The sequence below is a fragment of the Myzus persicae genome, unplaced genomic scaffold (genome assembly GCF_001856785.1).
Source record: "Myzus persicae strain clone G006 unplaced genomic scaffold, MPER_G0061.0, whole genome shotgun sequence".
In the NCBI taxonomy this organism is placed as follows: Eukaryota; Metazoa; Arthropoda; class Insecta; order Hemiptera; family Aphididae; genus Myzus; species Myzus persicae.
In genome coordinates, this window is record NW_019104123.1 from 8,391 (window position 1) to 31,021 (window position 22,631).

The 22,631-nt window shown below is 27.6% G+C and overlaps 2 protein-coding genes across 2 annotated transcripts; one reads left to right on the plus strand and one right to left on the minus strand.

Moving 5' to 3' along the window:
- Window positions 1-589: 589 nt before the first annotated feature.
- Window positions 590-3,907, plus strand: LOC111038986 (trimethylguanosine synthase-like). Its single transcript, XM_022322265.1, has 4 exons — window positions 590-1,088; window positions 1,401-1,532; window positions 1,636-1,937; window positions 3,733-3,907. Exons 1-4 carry the CDS (start codon window positions 890-892, stop codon window positions 3,844-3,846), a joined length of 747 nt encoding a protein of 248 aa, XP_022177957.1. The 5' UTR covers window positions 590-889; the 3' UTR covers window positions 3,847-3,907.
- On the minus strand, window positions 3,879-20,943 carry LOC111038985 (acetyl-coenzyme A synthetase). The gene is made up of 11 exons (XM_022322264.1): window positions 20,639-20,943; window positions 8,735-8,930; window positions 7,940-8,066; window positions 7,718-7,857; window positions 6,969-7,084; window positions 6,344-6,536; window positions 6,053-6,186; window positions 5,805-5,994; window positions 5,544-5,733; window positions 5,235-5,480; window positions 3,879-5,118 (listed from the first exon to the last, which is right to left on the minus strand). The coding sequence occupies exons 1-11, from the start codon at window positions 20,941-20,943 to the stop codon at window positions 4,919-4,921; spliced, it is 2,037 nt and encodes a 678-aa protein (XP_022177956.1). The 3' UTR covers window positions 3,879-4,918.
- Window positions 20,944-22,631: the final 1,688 nt, after the last annotated feature.

Sequence of the window (22,631 nt, forward strand, 5' to 3'; positions counted from 1 at the left end):
ATATGAATTTAGTCTGTGGTAATAGTACCTACTAACAAAACAAAATTAAAAAAGTTCTACTACAACAAGGTTTACAGATATTATATTGATAATAAAGGGAATTCGATACATTGATTTTTTGTTTTTGTTTGACACACGCTCTACATAGGAGTTTCGACGTGTTTTTTGCCAAACGTACCGATAGATCTATTGATTAATGATACGGTAAGTGTTCTAAATGCAGATTTGAATTTGTCGTCAAGACTATTATACTTGTGATTAACTTCTCCACATTTTTGATATTATCCTCCAAATTCCCAAAAACGTTATGTTGAAAAAAAAATTATTGAAAAATTGTCATATTAAAAATGTTTTGGAGAATTCAAGACGACAAATTCAAATCTGATTTCAGAATATTCTTATCGCTTTTCTATATCAATCGATACCTTTGGCAAAGAACAAGTCTAAAGTCCTATGCCGGGCGTGTGTTCGACAAAGACAGAAAATCACGGTATCGAATATTAATTAATAATTATTATGTAAAAATACTATCAATATAACCCACAGTTATAATATTGTGATAAAAGTATAAAACCACAGAACAATAAGACTTGATATTATATATATATAGCCTGTACAAAAATATTTCTTATAAACAACAAAATATGGTGCGCGACGTGCGCGTACTCCGTGATAATAAGAATATTCCAGTATCACCATTTACAAAATACAGAATTGTTTTTTATAGTTCATTACTGATTCCATAGAGTAATATTTAAATTACTACTCCATAATTCTATACTAGTATTATACAAACCGAATTCCAAGGTGGCTAGGTTTAATTACAGGCTACAGAATAGATTTAATTAAAGTATTTTGAATGATAATTGTTTCCTCTTAAAACTTAATCATGGGTAGTGATGGAATTCTTAAAAATAAACGCAAACGAAAAAGAGAAATAAAAAATGTTACGAAACGTCAAAGATTGGATCCAAAAATTTTTAAAAAATTACCTGCTGAAATACAAAAAGACATTTCATTGTTAAAATATTGGAATTCTAGATATAGGTTGTTTAAAAAATATGACCAAGGAATAAAATTAGACAGTGGTAAGCATACAATTACAATATCATTATATTATATTAAATATATTTTTGTCACAATGTTGTGATACTGAGTAAAGAAGAGTTACAAAAAGATGAAACTGTGATAAAAACAGGTTTAAAGCGTTTAAACAATATTTCCATAGAGTCTCTTTTTAGATCTAAACTTAGCTTTTGTGTCTATGGATATTCCATTTTATTGTTTACAGCAATTGACTTAACTAAAAATAAAAATTGAATTTCCACGAAGGTATACCTCACCTTAGGGAGAAGTATTTCTCTTTTTTATTTGTATGTTATTATATGTTTATTTTTTAGAAAGTTGGTATTCAGCGACACCAGAAGTAGTAAGTCGTATGATTGCTGAACGGTGTACATGTGATCTGATAATTGATGGATTTTGTGGTGCTGGAAGTAATGCCATTCAATTTGCATTAACTAGTAAAAAGGGTAGGTAGACTTATTTTTAAAATGTATTCATCCATTTATGGTTATAATTTTTTGATAAAACAATTTTATGTGAGAATTCAACTAAAATTATTGAAAATTTCAGTTATTGCAATAGATATTGATCCGAATAAAATAGAACTTGCACGAAATAATGCCAAGGTTTATGGTGTATCAGATCGCATAGAATTTATTATTGGAGATTACTATGCATTGGCTCCTACTTTAAAAGCAGATGTTGTATTTTTGGCACCTCCATGGGGTGGCCCTAAATATTCACAAAAAACCACTTTTGACATAGATGATATAATGCCGAGTTATGGAGGCGGGAAACACTTATATGAATTAACTCGTCAGATAACTAAAAATATTGCATTCTTTCTCCCAAAGAATATTGAACACAAGCAAGTATGTTTAATTTTAACTGATTATTTATTTATTTAATCTATGTTTCAATTGGTTGCTATTGCTAATATTTAAATCTCATCAGAATACACAGTTATTAAATATAACTAACACTTTATAGTTATAATATGTTTTTAAACTTAATTTTTAAATTAGATAACTATAATTCAAAATGGTATTTTACATAATTTCAACTTAGTAGTTTAAAATTATTTAATGATCGAACAAAATAATTTAAATATCTATAAGTTGAAATAAAATATTTTGCACTCATACATAATACCATGTGTCCAACTGATATTACTTAGTACCCTATGAATATTTTTGAATTCTATTTAAGCGATGTGAAACTAGGCTATTGAATCATCAATCTTCCGCAGTTAGAATTATTAAATATGTGAATGGGTAACTGAGGGTTATAGTGTACCCAGTTTTCGTATGTATAACCTTTAAAAGAAAATACCTACGTTAAATAGATGAGTATAAAATATATAGGTTATAAAAAAAATTGTCTATATAAAATATAATATCTAATCCTGCACAGCATTGCCCTTGGCAAATAAAATAATGTCTGTGAACTTACACCTTCTTAAGTTCCATTAAATGTAAACTACAAATATTTTTAATAGTTATTGGGTGATTTTTACCTAATATATTATACAGGTCTAAAATTATATCCAATTGTTATAACTTTTTTCTGTAACTAATACTCGGTGACTATACAAACAAAAAAACGTTTCTTTTTGTGAGCCAATAGATCTCTGTTTTATTCCATTTTTAATATGCAAAATTTAAAAAAAAATTGGATTTGAGGTGCAGATGTACCAAATATAAAAACTATGAGTATGAAATACATAATAATCATACATTCCCATTCATTAATATGGAAAAAATATGTGTATAAATTAAAAAATTAGTAGATTTTTCTAAAATTACAAATATATATTTAAAATTTTTGTTTTTTAACTTTTTAATGTATAGAATAAATTTCTAGCTAGGTTTACTATAAATTGATTAAATACTATTTAAAATAAATATCAAGAGTTAATGTTAGTATTCTGGTTATGATACATACCTATTTAAAAGTTCCAATCATTTTTCTTTTCAAATTTATTCTTCTTTAATTTATAATTTTAGACACGTAAAATATTCATTTATATTATACATTTTATTATCAAAGTATAATATAAATATACGGTGGAGTCTAGTCAATTTTGAATTAGCAAAACTTCTGTAGTCATTTTAATCATAATATTTCACAAGAAATAAATCACTAAACAAGAATAATTTTAGTTTAACAAATTATTCCTTGCACCTGAAACCTATTATGGAGATAAATACAAAATTAATAACCATTGCACAGCACAATATTTTTACATTTAAATGTGTGGGTTTTGGTTCTGGTTATTTGGTGATATTTAAACTCTGTTCTGGGTTCCCAACATTTAAAACATTTTATAGTTTGGGAAAAACTTATTTTTGGATCGGTTACAGTCCTTGGTTCAAATATATATGAATTATTATTAATTGCTCTAGTGATATATTTTGAAAACATATTAATAATCAATTTATTAAATGAGAAATTTGTTTCATTTATTATTCTTGATTATGTGTAGAAATGTTTTTTGTCTGTTTTTAAAGTGAGATGCACTTTATATAAGAGTAATTTTTTTTGTTTTCAATTTATATCTGATAACATTATATAATATCTAATATTATGTACATGCTAAATATTATTATATCAATATTTGTATTATCCAATGTATGTATTTACTATAAATCTGTTTTTGTCATTTAGTGTATTTCTTTAGCTGGCCCAGGCAATTTGGCAGAAATAGAAAGTAATTACTTGAACAATAGACTGAACTCAAAAACATTGTACTACGGGGATTTAATTAAAACCGATAATTAGTATTAATGAAAAATAAATAATAATACAATATTTAATTCATGAATAATTTAAGATTTAGTATCAATTTTGTATTGATAATTTTTATCTTCATTTATTCAAATTATATAACAATATTGGTTACAAATTACAATATAATAGATTAAATATATGGTTAACAATTTTTACTGTTATAAAATAACTTTTAAAATGATATGTATGTGTTGCGTAAGTATGTTATGTGATACTTTTAACTTTGATTTTGTGATGTTCATTCCTGTAAGCATATTTGAATAAACAATACAAGTAGTCGCAAAATAAAAAATAAAAATAGTTGTTTTGTGCTTTAGTTTGATATCATTTGTTCCATTTTGATTTCTTGACAGAACATTTGTACTTAAACAATAAACGTACTATAATATTAAAATATCATTGACTTACAGAGTAATATATTGTATAAATTTGACATTCTATAAATAGGTAGGTATATATATTCAGTTTCTTATTGTAAAAATCATTATTGGAGAGGATGGTAGCGTTAGATACTTAGTAAATATAATAAATTAAAGTTTGGTAATGGTTCTTACATTTGAATCGCCCTTGCAATTATTGTACTATAATTATTTATAACAGTAACACTTAAAATACTATGACTGCAATCATTTAGGTACATTTATATTATGTTGATATAATTGCTCTTATTGAAAAATTAAGAAAGCAGATTTTTATATCATCATAATAATTTTCGTATAACTATAATAGTTCAAACATAATAATAAACTTAACAACTGACAACATTGGTTGTCAAACTTATAACTTTATAAGCAACTGTTGACTAATAAGTACAGAATATAATTCACTTACAATAAATATGAGCTCAAATAGTTATGATGGCGAGCATCATTCTATTGGATTAAGTACATAATATTCATCATAATAAACCACGATCATCTATATGTCACCCTAAATTAATTGTTTAAGACAATTTTTTTGATTACAAACTTACTAAGGACTTAAGACAAAAAATTCACAATTTGATATGTAGGTCATGTTTGCACCGAACAATATTATAAAATAACTTTTTTCTGGTAACTATTTACGATTTCTCCGGCCTGTTTTTGAATAGTTCTTCAACTATATGTTCGTCCGCTAATGTTGATATGTCACCTACTTCTCTGTCATTGATTGCTACTTTTCGTAAGACTCTTCTCATTATTTTTCCAGACCGAGTTTTTGGAAGACCTGGCGCATGTTGAATAATATCTGGCATAGCAAAAGGCCCAATCGATTCCCTCACTAAAGTAAAATTATTTTATTTGTATGGATAATTGATGAATATCAATTAGGTAGTTTTAATTCTATAATACTTACCTGTGTTGGCTGTATTTATAATTACTATTTGTAAAATTTACCTTTTTTAACTAACTCTGATGAAAGTTTTGGTGTAAAAGTCACACCATGATTTGGAGTAACAAAACAATAAAGACACTCTCCTTTGACTGGATGTGGTCTTGATACAACTGCAGCTTCGGAAACATCAGGGTGTTCAGTAAGTACAGATTCCACTTCAGCAGTGCTCATCAAGTGCCCAGATACATTTAGCATATCATCCACTCTTCCAGTCACCCAAAAGTATCCATCTTCGTCTCTTCTAGCACCTATTATGAAATGGCAATTATTCTCCTGTAAATTATGAGCTTTGAACATTAATTTTAATCTACCATCTCCTGTGCAATAGTATCCTGGAAATTTGCTAAAGTAAACTGATTGAAAGCGTTCATGATTTCCAAATAATGTGCGCATCATACCAGGCCAAGGCTTATTGAACACCAAGTATCCTTCGCCAACTCCTTCAATTTCTTTGCCACTTTCATCCAATAGGATTGGTTTAACACCAAAGAATGGAAATGACTATAAATACCAATAAGTTAATTGGTAGCTGTTTGGGGCGGTCTCTTATAGTTGTACAGTAAAACACTTACTGCCGATCCTGGTTTCATTGGTGTACAACCTGGGAGTGGAGTTATAACATGCCCTCCTGTTTCAGTTTGCCAAAACGTGTCTGCTATGGAACATCTTTCTTTACCAATATGTTGGTAATACCACAACCAAGCTTCAGGGTTTATTGGTTCACCCACTGAACCTAATACTTTTAGTGAATCGAGATTATGTCTAAAAATAAAATCAAGTTAATAATTAAAGAAACAAAGTTACTAAATAAAGTCTGTACTTCTTTACTGGTTCTTCTCCAAACTTCATTAGTGCACGAATGGCTGTCGGTGCAGTGTAAAACTGTGTAACTTTATATTTTTCAATAACTGACCAATATCTTCCATTATCTGGATAAAATGGCGTTCCTTCAAACTAAAGTTCAGAAAACATTAATAGATATACCTATTCAATAAAATTATAATTTATTTTTTTGATGTTTTCTATTTACTAAGTTTTACTTTCAGAATAAAAGTTAGTTTTTCTAATGACCAAACTGTTGATGTGTATAATTAAATTAAAAAACACTTACTATAACTGAAGTTGCCCCATTTGCTAAGGGTCCATACACTACGTAAGAGTGGCCAGTGATCCAACCAATATCTGCTGTGCACCAATAAACATCCCCTGGATGATAATCAAAAACATACTTGAAAGTAGTAGCAGCGTATAATAAGTATCCACCAGTTGTATGAAGCACTCCTTTAGGTTTTCCTGTTGAACCACTAATAATAATAATTATTAATTAATAAAAAAGAGTATTTTAAAATTTGAACAAATAACTAAATCATTTAAATATATTTCTTAATTATTTATTTGTTTATGTGTTCCCTGTTCTGTTTAATTTAGATTCGGCTTTTAAATAGACGACCAAAATAGTACCTATGTTAAACTTAAATATTTTAACTTGTAACACCAAATAAATAGGTAGATATAGTTTTACAACTATTAGCTTAATATAAATAAGTAAGTAACTGGAAAGTAATAAAAAATAACCTAATTCAAATCGATTTTTAACAGTAAACATTAAAATATTTCAAAACTTTGAACCCTGTAAATATTACCAGTTATTGCACTCATTACCAAAAACAATTTCTTTAAAAATTATTTTTAAAAAAATATGAAATTATTAGCTACCTTATATACTACCTACTAACCTCGTGTATAACATGAAAAGTGGATCTTCTGCTGACATCCAGACCGGATAACAAGAAGGTTCTACGTCATCCATTTCATCATGCCACCAACAATCTCGTCCATCAGTCCATGGAACCTAAAGTACAACATCCTGCAGGTTACCTATATTATTTCTATATAATTCGGTAATCGCATAGGCGTAATTTGAAGTATAGAAAAACGGCCCTTCAATCTACTAGGTATAGAGTATATAGAATTCTGCTATGGATCCGATCGGTTAATACAAATTCTATGTTGGTTTCGAACCAAATTTGAAAATCAAGCCCAACTAGAAAATCCGAAAAATAGACTCAGCATATATTAAATCAAACGTCTTGAGACAGCCAGATCCAAAATTATTTTGTAAGTGTCTATAATTGTATATTTGATCTGAATTATTTTATCGGTGTCTCGATTGACCCGAAAGTGTGAATTAGGCCTGACAGCACGAACAGTATTTGCATTTTCGGTTCGAACAATCACTATCCCACTCTAAGTTGGGCCGAGTCTTAGTCCATGCATCAGGGCTCTAGTAAGTATACACGAAGCAGCAAAGCAGGGATTAAACAAATTATGTTATTTAATAATAACATAATAAATGCATGTAAAATAAACTATCGTTTTGTTTTATTTTTTGGAGGGGAGAGAAGTTGCCCCTCATATACTTTCAAATTGCCCATATTACCGAGAACGTCAGATTATCATTTAATATAATATTGAGTATAGGTACATCTGAGTGTAGATCTATAATATCGGAGTTAGACCCATTTGAACCATTAGATGTGTTCATGGATCTGTAAAGACGTGGTAAATGACGAACTACGATACAAGTTGAAATTTCATGGCCAAAATTCTTGGCTTTGTCCATTGCTATAATATGAAAATATATATTAATTTTTTATTTGTTCACAATGCAATTTAGTTAATAAACAATTGGGTGTTAATGTATTACCAATATCACATAGGCTTTTAATGTTTAACAATTTGTCTCCTCTGTACACACTATCAGCTGTCACAAGGACTTTGCACTTGCAGTCGGCCATACGTTCTGCTAGCGAATCGGATGAAAATCCTGCGAACTAATACCCAAAAATATAAGATTATGAAATTACGAACTATATAGAGTACATTAAGATAATAGTTTATAGTTTATATGCTATGAAAACTAAATGAATCAATACTGGGTTTAGAAAATTATAAAACTAGTATTACCTACCTATTTATTTATTAATTGTTATAACTTATAAAGTTATGTGTTATTAAGTTTTCAAAAATAATTAGGTACTAATTTATTAAGAAAAATCTTGAATTTATTCAAATACCTATCTTATAGGTTTTTGTAAATTTGATTTTTGAAATAATATAGGCTGGAATTATTGCAATTTTATGAATATGAGATAAAATTATTAATAATTTTATCAATATATATGCAGATTAAATGTTGTGTTCTTGTGAACTTGAAGTTACATATATTATACAATAAAATTGCGAATACCTAGCTTTTTGCTTATAATCTGACTGGTTTGTTTACACTTTAGACTATGACACTATGATGTCTATGTTTCATGGGCAAAATTAACGTGGTGGAATTCTTCTGTCAAAGTCCTGCAGGTACCTTATGTATACCTATATCTGTATTAAATAGATATATTATCCTATTAGGTATACCTATATTAAAAGCCAATAGGTGAATAATGAATACCCTGTCGGCCAATCATAGCCAACATAAAATTTGTTTAGAACTTACAACAATAGAATGAACCGCACCGATTCTTGCACACGATAACATGGCAATCACGATCTCAAAAACCATTGGCATATAAATTGCAACACGATCACCTTTAACTACGCCTTTGGATTTCAATACGTTCGAAAACCGACATACTTCTTCTAAAAGCTTTTTGTATGTGATTTTGCTGTAGTCTTCCGGATCATTGCCTTCCCTAAACAAATAAAAACAAAATGTATGAATTAATGATATTTTTTTTATTGATTAATTAAAGACAATTATTGTCTGAACTAACTGCATAACATAGGTAGGTAGGTAATGTCTTTATTCCTAAATGTTAATACGAACAATTCATGAAAACATTAAAAATTCATAAAAATGAATTGCAATATACTTAATATAAAAAAGAAAATAGAAATGTGATTCTATACTGGTTGTAAGACTGTGACTGGAAGATCTGACAAAAAAAAAATTGATACTATTTGAAAGTTTAACAACAGTTGTGAAAATAATATGGATTATAAATAATTTAAGAAATATAATAATGTCGGGAAATTTCTAAAAATGATATTTTGCAAAAAAATATTAAGTTTAAATTTTAATTTACTACAAAAAAATTCTAAAAATAAACTAATTGACTTTAATAAATGTTTTTAACATCAAAATTGGTTCTATAATCAAATTTGCCAGTTGGCTATTTTCAAATTATCAAAGTTTAAGTTTCAATTTCAAGAAATAAAAAATTCAAAACCATAAATAAAGCGCAAGTGTTTATAAATTATATACAAAAAAAAATAATAGTAAAATATTAATTATAAACAAAAGTTATTGTATTTTTATTTCTTGAAACTGAAAATAATGCACTTATCAATTATTTTTGTTAAATCTTAAATATTATGTTTCCATTGTATAGATATTTATACCTAACATATTTTATAATTTTTTTCAAGTTTTTTGTTTGAAATTAAAGCAAGTGTTTGAAATTGTGTTTTTGTTGGATTTTGTAAAGACTTATACTTAATAAAGTTCATTATCTTAAAAAAGTAATGTTAATTTTTTTTCCAAAATTTAAATTATTCGGGTACTTATAATTTAATTATTTGGGTAATTGTGTCGAATACTCGAATGTACAATAGGTACTCGTACTACAATGTAATATGATAATTAGTGACAATATTTAACAAGCGACGTTTGTGAAGTTGGACCTGCGCCAGGCCAATATGGACTATCATTTTATTATAGGATGCAATAATACGCATATTATTTCCAATATACACAGATACCGGGGTACATGACGAATTTAGAAAAATAATATGATTGCAGAAGTTTTTTAGTTACTCTAATGAATAAATAATAATTAATTTGATTGAAATACGAGTGCTACAACAGTGGATATAATATTTAGGTTTATGTCTATATATTATGTTTTATTATCGACATATATTGGACATAGAAATTTTACACATTTTAAGTGACTGCAATTTAACAAGCTTATAAGTACCGAATATAATATTATATTTTGTGACTGTTTACTGGCCTTCTTGGGAGTAACAGGAGTAGGCTTCCGTTGTAACCAACGTACCTATCTGCTGGTAAAGCAGTAAATATTAAATAGAAATAAGCTTACATTTTTTTTTAAATCATATTTTTGGACCTAAAGAGTAAATAACTCCTTAACCCTGTAAATACGTAAATAACTATGAACTAATACCCTATATAAAATTAAAAATATATGTGATTAATCAATAATTGTTCTTAAATAGTTAAGTACTTCATCAATATGATCATCTCATTCAATTACTAATATCAATTTTTACAGTTACCTAAAGGGTTTATTTTCATTGGTTATTCATAAACCCTACCATAAATATTCAAACAAATATAATTAAAGACTTTTTTTCTGGTACTTCTAAAATATTCGTTCAGAGTATTACAGAGTATTCTTAAGTAAATACTACATGTCTACATATGGGTCACAGAAAATGTTCGACCTGTATATATTATCAAAATTGTATATTTCAGACTTTCAGAGGATAAATTAAATATGAATAAGTCAACCTATTAGCTTATTTTAATTTATTAGCTGAATAGAAGTATTTTAAATGTAGGTACTAGGAGTCTAGGTACCTATCTTATCTATAGAAGCTATATTTTTCTTTAAATTATGCTGAATAGGTCAATTTTTATTAGAATTAAGCACTATAGAATCTATAGTATAGATATTAATTTGTGATTAATCATTTAGCGGTCTGCGATAGTTAATTGGATATGTAGCATCCCGCATGGATTAATTTTATTGTTCACAAAACCAATGTAAAATGAAATTCTTTAAAATACATTTTGGTTAAGTACTTTTGTATAATTATCATTACCTAGGTATCTAATACCTATAATAAATTATCCTTAATTATTTAAAAATAAATTATTAAAATGTCCAGCAAGTCGTTTAACGAAATTTACTGTCGGTACAATAAATGTAAGCCTACAGGCTATAAGGCTATAATAATTTATTTAGATTTTATTTCAAAGTTTTGAACTAAATTAGAATTGCTAGTAAATAGCTAATTAATACAATTTTTATATTGTATGAGATCGTAACAACTTCATGTTATTGGCTGTTGATACTTGATATTAGATGTCTATACAATTTAAAATATAATAAATAATATAATTTTAAACCAGCATTATGGTTTCTCACAAATATTTTACAATACATTTATAAGCAATACAAACAAATTTTGATACATAACGATTACTGATTAGTAAACAGTGGGTAGGTCATATATATGATATATATCAAATATGTTCAACTATATCATTAATGTATTAATGTATTGGTTTGATCATATGATCAACGACATTGACAATCTATCGTTATAAAAATAGATTCAAATTTACATTTTAATTGGATAGTACTAAGAAATGAGAATTGTTGGCAATTAACAAATATATGATTACAATTGTTTGAATAAATTTAAACATGATATTTTGTTTTACATTTCAATATTTTCTTTACAGTGAACTACAGTAAAAATTAATTTATTCCAATAAAATAAATACAACCCGGCCGGTACTAGAAAATAGTTTATATTTATTAGTTATTATTATTATTATTATTATCATTATTATTATTATTACCACAGTAACAGTAAGTATTTAAAAATAAAACAAATATATTTTAAACCACGTAAGAAAGTCAAGTGATCTGTTTTTAAAATCAAAAACAGTGATACATTTCACAAAAACGTTGACCTTATGTATAAGGTATAACCTTCACCTTTTGAACGTAAAATTTTATTTGTTCATCGAAAGAAACAATCAAACGTGTAATACGAGATGAAAACAATTCATGTGATAAATGTAAATTGTATTTGCCTTATTTGTTTTTAATTATAGGTATTATCAATAAAATTATCGTCGCAGTTTGAGAAAGCCCTACAGTGAAAAAAGAATAAAAAATGATTTTTTTGTCAAATTTTACAAAATATGTTATAAAATTCTGTAAATGTTTTCATCAGAAAATAAAAATAAAAATTGTTCTTATAGGAAAAAGAAATATGTTTAGAAATAAAAATCTGATTAAATGCAGCTTAAGTATTCTTACGATACATAAACTGTATGATTAAAAAATATATATTGCATAAGAATATAAGATGAATAATGAATAATGGATGGGTAATTAAGTATTACGAATGTTTAAGACACTCAATAATAATTTATGAAATATAGAGAAAAAATTATAATGTATGATACACCTATGTATTGGCTAATACTTACTACTATATAGGGTTACGATTTATATTCGGATTTCAAATAAAAAAATATGATAACTAGTTAGTAGCATAGTATTTTAATTCATAAAAAATATTAATATATTACATTTTAATATTTTGGACGAGAATATCAATTACAAGCTATACAGTTGGTATATCAGTATTCAGTGCCCATATATAATACGAACTGAATCTGGTAGAGTAAATCCATCATGTAATGTTGAATGAAGGTGTAAATAGACAAATAGACGATTATTCATGATTGGGGGGGGGGGGGGGGAGCTGAGACAAATTATTTTATGATTTTGGAGGTGATAAACATGAAATGCTCCTCTCTACAATACTAAATGCATGACAAAAAGTGACATAGAACATTGCAGTAATATTTTTATAATATTGTATAATATACATGCAATAGGTAGATATTATTAAATTATGTTAGTAAGTATCTACCTATTCTACCTAGGTACTTATATCTTATATCTATCATAAATTCATAGTAATTATCATAATTAACTACTATACAGTCGGGCAACCCAAAGTTTTGTTTACTTTGGTAGTCTAGTCTCTAAATCCACAAGGCGAGACTTAAAATATTTATAATATTTTGATATTTTTTATATAAGTTGAATATGGAAGCCTTTTTTATTTATGTCGATGACATTTCTGTTTCTTGGTTAAAAATCTTGAATATGTAATACAATATAGTGTTCAACATAAGAGCTTTAATAAATTAAAAAATACCAAAAATACAGTACCTACACATTTTTTAAAAGCGTTTAAAGTTCAAATGTTGACGAAATTAAATATTCGAACCTAAAATATCGGTTTTTCCTAAAACGGTTTTAGTTATTTTGTTATACTTAATAATTTTTTAAAAATAAAAACTTATTTTAATCTTAAAACTAGAACCATTTTAATATGACCTATAATTTTGAAATTATTTATTTTGCAAACTGTTTCTGGTAATCGACTAAAAACTTCTTCAGTTACATCAGCTAATATAGCACATAGCGCTAGTTTATCACCTACCTAATATTTAAGCAGGCTTTGACTCTGGATGTTCTTCAGATTTTCGTTTTAAGCTTAATATGTTTTTGTTTCAACAACGGTGCATTATTATCGATTTGCAGAATGATACATTTCTGGCTCTTTCATAAAAGCCAACCTTCTCAAAGATCGATTGAAATCTGTTATTGCCTAGGTAGTACACTCTTTACTAGAAATGTACTACAGTTCCAATATATTTTTACTTTATTTAAATGTATACAACCCAGTGGTGTAGAGAGGGGGGTGTTGTAGTTGCACCAACACCCCCCTTGACCATGTTTATTCATTACATGTATAATGTATATTGTATATAATAAAAAAGTGATTTGAAAATATTGATTATTGAATATTAATAAAACGAACTATGGTGGTCTATGGTTTATAGTTATTACCACATTTACCATATAAATAAAAAGGTAATAATATATAATTTAGTAATAAAATAAAATTTACTACCTACTTTTTTTGTATAGATTTTTTTTATTATAATTATAAATTAATACCTACCTAAATCTGACTTCAAAATATAAATATAGGCAATTACGGTATTATTTTTTCATAATTATATTCATGGTTTATTTTTTCAATTAAGGTTGTTATTTTTTATAACACCCCCCCCCCCTTGGAAATTCCTGGCTACGTCACTGATACAGCCACTTGAAATTAATTTATTATTCGGCCAAAACAATTAATTTAGAATTGCCCACTATACTATTGGCCTATTGGCTATCACCTATATAACATAGGTACCTATATATACGTAATTCACTTTCAAATTTAAAATATATATTAAGTACGTCTTACACGTACACCACTAAATTATATAAACTCATTGACGACGGGAATTACGACACTGTGACAGTACATATAATATGTATACATTACGTGGAACTATTGTCTACTTAAAATTAAAATTGCCATAAATTGTCCGACGTGTTATCGTGGTACAATGTCCATAAAATAATTAATGCAAAATGTAAGATAGGTAACTAAAGCAGGTAAAGTAGCTATAATATAAACATGGCACACACTCTTTTTAATACCTTATCGATAGTTGGTAATTATTGTAAACCTATCAATACTATATGATTATCATTTACGAGTTTATGACTAGATGTATACGACTAGTCGACTTACAATTAAAATTTTCTCGATCATCCGCTGACACGGCATCGCGGTCCAGTAACCACATAATAAGTACCTACCTACACGAAATTATGAAATATTAGAAACTAAAGTATTATGGGTATAAATTATAAACATTACATATTTACATACCCACTATTCTATATCATTCTATATGATATAATATTATATACAGCATACGCCTATATTTATAAATTATAACTTTATAAATAATAGGTGATAAAATTGTCAGTCAAAAATGAATTCATTAATTCAGGATTTATTTGTTTTCGCAAAACGCCTTTTTTTAAAAAAAAACTGATTCAATAGATTGGTATGATTTTTAGGGAAAATTATCGTATTCGGGTATTTGGTAATGATTAATGGCTTTTAAGTTATACCAATGTGATGTAGTCATAAGATGTTTTTGTCAAACATTAGATCAACCAACCGCATTAAAAAAAAAAACTTGTTTTAATAACCTAACATAAAACCATTAAAGATGCATCCTTAGAAATATAATATAACTAGGTATGCACCAATTTCTTTCACTCTCAAATTCAGAATAAATGTTTCGTTAAATTATTTTTCATTGCATACAATTTAACACATATTTTATAGCGACCGCTCAAGGACTATAACACTTAAAACACATTATCTATTTATGTATTATAGATGCCTTCCTATTATAATAAAGCAGAGCGAGTTCCCTGTTTTTTGAACTCAGCAAGAACTTATATCAATCAGCTATTTTGAATTGTAATATACTGCACATATTTTGTGTCATATATCACCATACATAATATTATAAATCGTATTTCTAATCGAAATCAAAGTATAGTAAAAATGATTTAATAGTTATATACTATATAGACACCTATTATGGTACTAGGTATTAATATAAATAATATTATCTAATATCGGAAACACAAAATTAATTTGAATGAAAATCAATTTATCTTTTATACTACACATTATATAATGAAAGGAATATTTGGAACATGTACTTCTATTTAAATTATTTTCATTTCAATTGAATTTGCATAATTTATAACTTATAGGAGTTTAAAATAATTCTACTTTATAATATTAATTAGTGTACATTATCCCTGTATCGCGTGAACTAGTTTCTTCTTTAATAGTATGCTAAAAATAAGTGATCATCAAACGATTAAAAATGTTTCAATAATATAGAATGTAGATACTGACAACATTATATCGAAACTACACATATTATTAACTATATGTGAAAACATAAAACAAATTATAAAGGTATGTTAAAAAAAATCAAATAATCGGAAAATGGAATGCTTAATTTTTTTTTCGAATTATCGTTGTGATATACAAGGACGCTTATGTGTTGTCACCGCGAGGTCCTATGCAAAAGGTTCACAGCGAGTTTTCGTTCAGCACATTCCTTTTTTAAAATAATATAACAATTAATAACAATACTATTTACTTATAGGCTAGTATACAATTTAAAGCTGAGATTATTATCTGTATTCTTTCGTCGATTTTTTTAAAATTTAAATTTAAAATAAGAAAGGGATTAATGAGTACTTACTTTTAAGTTTTAATATTTTAGTGTCTAACGTAGGTTATTATAAAACATTATAATATAAACGTAACAATTTATAGAACACGGATAATATTCTTATCATCAACTTTGATAGTGGGTCCATTTACTTAAATATTAAAAGTAACAAAATAAACTGACGAATGAAAATATATTAGCTATGTAGTATGTAAAATGTAGGCAAAGACAACACACATTCTCTTAAATCAATACTATTTATAAATAATAAACATATAGTTATTTTGCAGTTGTGTCAGACTAGTGAGTTGTAGGTACACATAGACAAATATGATTGATTAAACTGTCAATTTTATAGCAGAAAAAATGCTACGATTTTCAACGTTAAGGGCGGTCTCTGGTAGAAAGTTAGATACATAGCTTATACTGATGGAGGGGGGGGGGTTAAAAGTAAAAATCCCAGTATTTTTTCAAAAAAATTGAGAATAACAAAAGAAAATAAGAACATTAATTTGTTAACATTTTAATATTATTATTAAAATAATAAATTGTTTGGTACCTAACCTAAGTTAGACCGTCCATTTATCATTGAATTAAAATTTAACACATGTCCAATACAGTAATCTATTAAATGAGGATGGACGAGAAACATTCTACACCTAAAAACTGTTCAGGAGCACAGCATAGAGGTTACCTTCTTGACGACTTTTTCAATATTTAAATTATATTAATAAAAGCTAAATAAACCCTCTTTTGGGTAATCATTATAATTAAACGGTACCTATTGTTCTTTGTCACCCCGCCACTCGGCGATTAATCACTGAACTCAGATATTTATATATACCGTTGTATACCGTAGTTTGTAGGCCGTTGTATAACTTTCAACTAAAAGTAAATAAAATATTATATTGTTTATACTTTATAATATCAATAGTAGCATGTAGTTAATAAATTAATATTTAATAATTGCACGTAAATAAAGTAAGGAACTTCAAAAAATATAAGATAAGTTCCTAATCCTAAAAATCACTAAATGTCATAGTTTATATTTGTTTTGTAAGGGTATATATTTTTGTTGTAAATACCAATATTAAACAGTATAAAGAATAACTCTAAGACAATTATTTTTAACAATGTTTTAAAATAAGTTAATAACTTTTGTGAGATAGGTACGCACTTAAAATCACACATACAATTTAGCGACAACTGACAAGCATACAAAACATACTAACAATATGAATGTATGATAATATGATAAAATATAATAAATTTCAAATATTAAATCCATAAATAGATTACATAGGCACTAGACTTATCGCAAGTGAGATATCGAGATTCGAGAGACAGAGAAATAATATTGAATATGAGTATCGAATTTTAATGTATCTCAATATGTTTTGAGCTGGATTCCCGTTTTTTGTTTCTGACCAATTGCCATAAGCTTTTCATTGTCGTGGTTACTCTTACTTATAAATAAAAACATAGGTTCATATGATTCTTAGATTTTCTTTGTGGAGGAAAAACATCGAGTATAACGTGTTATAGTTTTATATTTAAGGTAAATAATTGGTGATGGGCGGGGCGATAACAAACAAGTACTAGTCGAGATACTAATTTAACAATAGTTAAGATAAATATTATAAACGTAAATTTAAGTATGGGTATATTATTTTCTTTTAACTCCAAGCAAATTTAGTACTTCTTGTTTACTTATGAGCAAAAATGGCCATGAAGATTAAGTATAAGTAGGTAATAATTAATAATTTATTGTAAAAAAATATAATAACACGAAACTGTAATACTATTAACTCGCTGACCTTCAATTTTAAAAATATGAGTAGGTTATATGATGTTATCATTTTAAGCATAAATTATGAATTGCAATTGACTTTAAGCTTAAGTAGTATTTAAATTAGTAATAACTTAAAGCAAAGTTTATAAAATAGCTGAAAAAAGGTAGTTAGGCAATAAATCCAAAGATTTTAAATAATTCAAAGATATTCCTCATTCCTCAGTATTGTATAAATGTATAACTACGTGTTTCGGTGTAATCTTAAAAGTCTGCATTTTAAAATATGTGTTATTATGCTAATATAATTGAATAGGTATTAAGGTTTCATATTTTCTAATACTTAAACAGTGAGGTATTTGCCATACTTTCGATTTTATTTTAGCAACAATAACAAGTATAATTAAAAACTAATTTAATACAGCCGGTAGGTGTTTAATTAATCTATTGATTTTTAAGTGGGTAGGTATAATGTATGGCTACATAAATATTTATATTTACTTTATAATCATCAAATATTTTATCATTGTGGAGTATGACAAGTAACAATATACTATCTGTTGAAGTTAGATAAAAAGTAAATTTTAAATAAGTAGGTAGGTAGTACGTTGTACGTACAATTTATACTTTTCACATCTATACGAAGAATTGAGTTAAAATTACTATTAAATTTAATTGACAGTGAGCATATATAATATGGCTATACAATAATATAATATTTATGGAATATATAATGCACCTATCTATCTAACTATGTATGAATTTGAAAATTAGTTTCTTTGTAACATCTAATATCAGAAACTACACATCCGATTATCTTGATTTTTTTTTAATGATAAAGTTATTCATAAAGAACCGGAGAAGGTTTTAACTTTCAAGCCTATTTCAACCCCTATATAGGTAGCAAAAGGGTAGTACACACATGCATCGTTTTCAGCTCAAGAAAAAGCAATATTCTTTTTGTTTATTTAAATGGTTCCCATAGGTTACATAATGGTAATTACATTACCTACTATAATATTATAATTATAAAAATATATATTATATTAATACTAAATAGATAAAAAAAATATGGAATACTCATTTTTTTTACAAATATGTTTTCAAAAAAACGAATTTGTTTAATCTCTGGCTCAGACACCGCGTCGGACAAAACAGCTAGAATAAAATAAATCAACAATTTTTTTTTTTAATCGGGACTATTAAAGCATTAAACTAAAAATTTAAAATTTAAAAATTATTATTTTATTATTTTATAACGCAATGTAATCAAACATTAATTGTATACTGCTTAGCCAACATAATATTTTTATTGTAAAAATGTGCAGTATTTATAAATTGGTATCAAACTTATCTGAAACAAATATAAGACCTCATAATTGACCTATAACTGGGAGTTATAACTCCGGGTAGGTACCTAGATATTACAATAATTTAGGTTTTTTTATTACTGACACGTGTATTAGCCAAGAAAAGTAAAGTACATTATTCAAATTCATCTACCTAGTAAGCGGGGTACCTAGTTTGTCATTCACTCATTAATATTTATGAATCATGAACATTGAACTTCGATAAAATTTTAAATATTATTTAAAACATTGTTGTCCAGGATCGAGACATTCGTCATTCATATAAAACGTCTATCAACTATCAAGTATATAAAGTATATTGTATATAATAATAAAATATATTATAAGCCTAACAACGATATTTTTATTTAATTTATAATTTGTAATTATATTTTGTTTATAAAAAAAATAAACAAAATCATCTGATCTGAGGTTTTCTCAGATCAGATCTAAAAATCTTATCCGTAAAGTAATATAGCAGTCATATAACAACAAATTGTAAATGGGAAAATATCTACAAAACTCCCTTGATGAACTATCCCTGTGGTCCTCAAACAGGAAACAAACTTTAATACCCACCAAAAATGAGCCCAAGATTAGAATACACAAATTCAACCTTAGTACAAACTAGAAACCAAGAAATCCAATGGAACAGCAACTATAACTCGGTGAAATATTTAGTCACCTAAACTAAAAATTATCTCAGCAAACTCAAATCAACAAAAAACTTATCCCAAGATCCATAAGGATGAAAATCCTATAAGCACCCCTTATCAAACCTTATCAATTAAATGTTCTAAACTGCTATATTATAGTGTTATTATACGCAATTATAAGGTTTTAGTTAGGTACTAACGCAAGGTATACCTATCATGGGCTACCACTTTTCAGACAAAAATTGCTTATTTTCCAAAACCAATTCTTGAGAATAGCGTTCAAAGCCCCTAGGTTTATGTAAAATAAACCACTGCACAATGACCCGGGAAACCAATACGAAAATTGTACGCACAACGACCTGAATAAAATCGAAGGAGCTCTCCATTACAAAACTTCTAAATCTATATAGGCTATAACCACGCCTATCACAACACATCACAGTCATCACATGACATTTTCCTAGAAAACCGATCGCACAACGAGGTAGTAAAGAAGATATATCTTATTAGTTATTTATGTTTATTTTTATTCATCGTAAGTTTATAACGACGTAAAAACATTTTGGTTTTTTTTCGAATCAGTTAATTACTTAAATAGAAAAAAAAATGAAAAAAACCATATAATATTGTCAAGTGCCGAACTTACCAGTAAAAAGCCACTTTGTCACCCATCCCGTTGCGCACGTTCTTGTCCAGCAGGTTGTAGCACACGTTTGTAGTGGCGCCTTCCATCCATTTGACTTGCACAGGCCCCTTGGTCACGTCGAAGTTGTACGAGTAAAAGTTGTTGATGTCGTACGGCGTTTCCCAATGAAATTGCGACGCGATTTCCGACCAAAATTGCGCTGTCGATTCCAGCGATTTGTTGTGCATTTCCCGGTACTGTTCCATAGACTTGATGTGAGCCTTCTCAGACGTCACGCCGTAAGGGAGGTATATGTTTTTCGACATTTTGCAGTGAGCCTGTCTACAAACAATTAGTTTCGGTTGGAGGAACAAACTGCAGACGAAATAATAACGAACACAACAGCGATTAGAACTGCGGGTGAAGACGATAGGGGAAAAAACACCACAACAACGATCGATATAAATTACGAAAACTAGAACTACGAAACGGACGACCGGGCAAAAGGCGTTACTCCGCGGACAGGCGCCACGCCACTGAGTGCTCACTGCTGTAGGCTGCAGCGCGTACACGGCGCGGAAAACATGTCAATATTTCACCCGCGCGCCAATGCCGCCCGCCACTACCACCTCTACGCAAACAGTGAACCAACATTGCCAATAATATACGCTCATGAATATCGTAATGAATTGGCATCGTTCTCAGCAATGATTTAACGATATTTACCTATATTATTATTATATAATTGTTTATTTTTTTTTCATTGAAATGTATACCTATAATGTGAATTGCGATTGTTTAAACGTTGTCGCTCTGATTTTAATATTTAGGCACGCATACAGTTATACGCATTACGTCACTTTAAACAAGACCAACAAGCATTGAAACATCGATAGATTGGATTTCCGGGAAATTAAGCCGAAAACAACATTATTGAAACTCGTCTTGTCCTATACTCATTTTATGTTGATATTTAGTACCTACCTTTAGGTGTTGGATTTATATGAAATTACAAGATTTTTAAATTGAATTCTACCGGTTGTACACGCAGCTTAAAAAAAATATTCTACATATTATATGATATCTATACCTATATACGGAGAAGCACGATTACTTCCTGTTGTATGATAAACATATTAAATGATACACTTAAACATCATAATTTATGCTGACCTAGAGGCTTAGTCTAGTCTTGGCCGGTTGACCTGTTGGGACTGTTGGGTGCTTACCCATCTACCATTACGCTAATGTGAATTCTTTGTCTCCAAAATAACTTATTGTACATAAACTTGTAAAGATTGTAATTATAAAAAAATAATCTTATAATTTATAAGTACCCATAATGCACAAAATCATAATACGCAAATGAATATTATTTAGCGAAACCTACAATTAAACGTTAAATCCGCAGTTAATAATGATAATACAGTAGCCAGGGAGATATTTTGAATGTTGAAAGTTGAAACACCTCGAATCTTCGACTGTATTTCTGATTTCTACAAAATATGTCGTCATATACTCATATATGGTTTTATTTCATATTTGATATTATTAATATGAAAATGAATGATTGCAATGGATAGTGTGTAAAGCCTAACCCCACATGTTAAATATAAAATTAAAACACCTAGGCACTTAAAAAATTTCTGGATACGTGCTTGAGCACCGAAATTGTAATTAAAACTAATTAGCGATTATTTATTTTTAATTATATTTATAATACAATATTCACCAACAGAAAAATAGCATTTCAATTTTGTATTGTTTGTTTTTACTATAACTAAAAAAATATTATTTAACTGAGTAAAATTTGAAATTTATTTAGTTTTAAATTATTATAAATATCATATTATACATATAGGTACATCAAATAAAGTCATGTTCTGTACGTCAACGATAATAATGCCAACTACCTAATACTCATTTTGAATCACACCAACTATTCTCTTTTGTAAAAAAATATAACTGTTAAATAGCAGGTATTAATAATATATATCAACATTAATCATTATCA

Bases quoted from the DNA above. Each gene is read 5' to 3' on its own strand.
- LOC111038985 (XM_022322264.1), bottom strand. From the start codon at position 20,943: ATGTCGAAAAACATATACCTCCCTTACGGCGTGACGTCTGAGAAGGCT. The intron at 5,481-5,543 runs GTAGATTAAAAT...ATTTCATAATAG, and splicing joins ATACTATTGCACAGGAGATG to GTGCTAGAAGAGACGAAGAT. The intron at 5,119-5,234 runs GTAAATTTTACA...ATTTTACTTTAG, and splicing joins ATCAGAGTTAGTTAAAAAAG to TGAGGGAATCGATTGGGCCT.
- LOC111038986 (XM_022322265.1), top strand. From the start codon at position 890: ATGGGTAGTGATGGAATTCTTAAAAATAAACGCAAACGAAAAAGAGAA. The intron at 1,533-1,635 runs GTAGGTAGACTT...TGAAAATTTCAG, and splicing joins TGCATTAACTAGTAAAAAGG to TTATTGCAATAGATATTGAT. The intron at 1,938-3,732 runs GTATGTTTAATT...TTTGTCATTTAG, and splicing joins AGAATATTGAACACAAGCAA to TGTATTTCTTTAGCTGGCCC.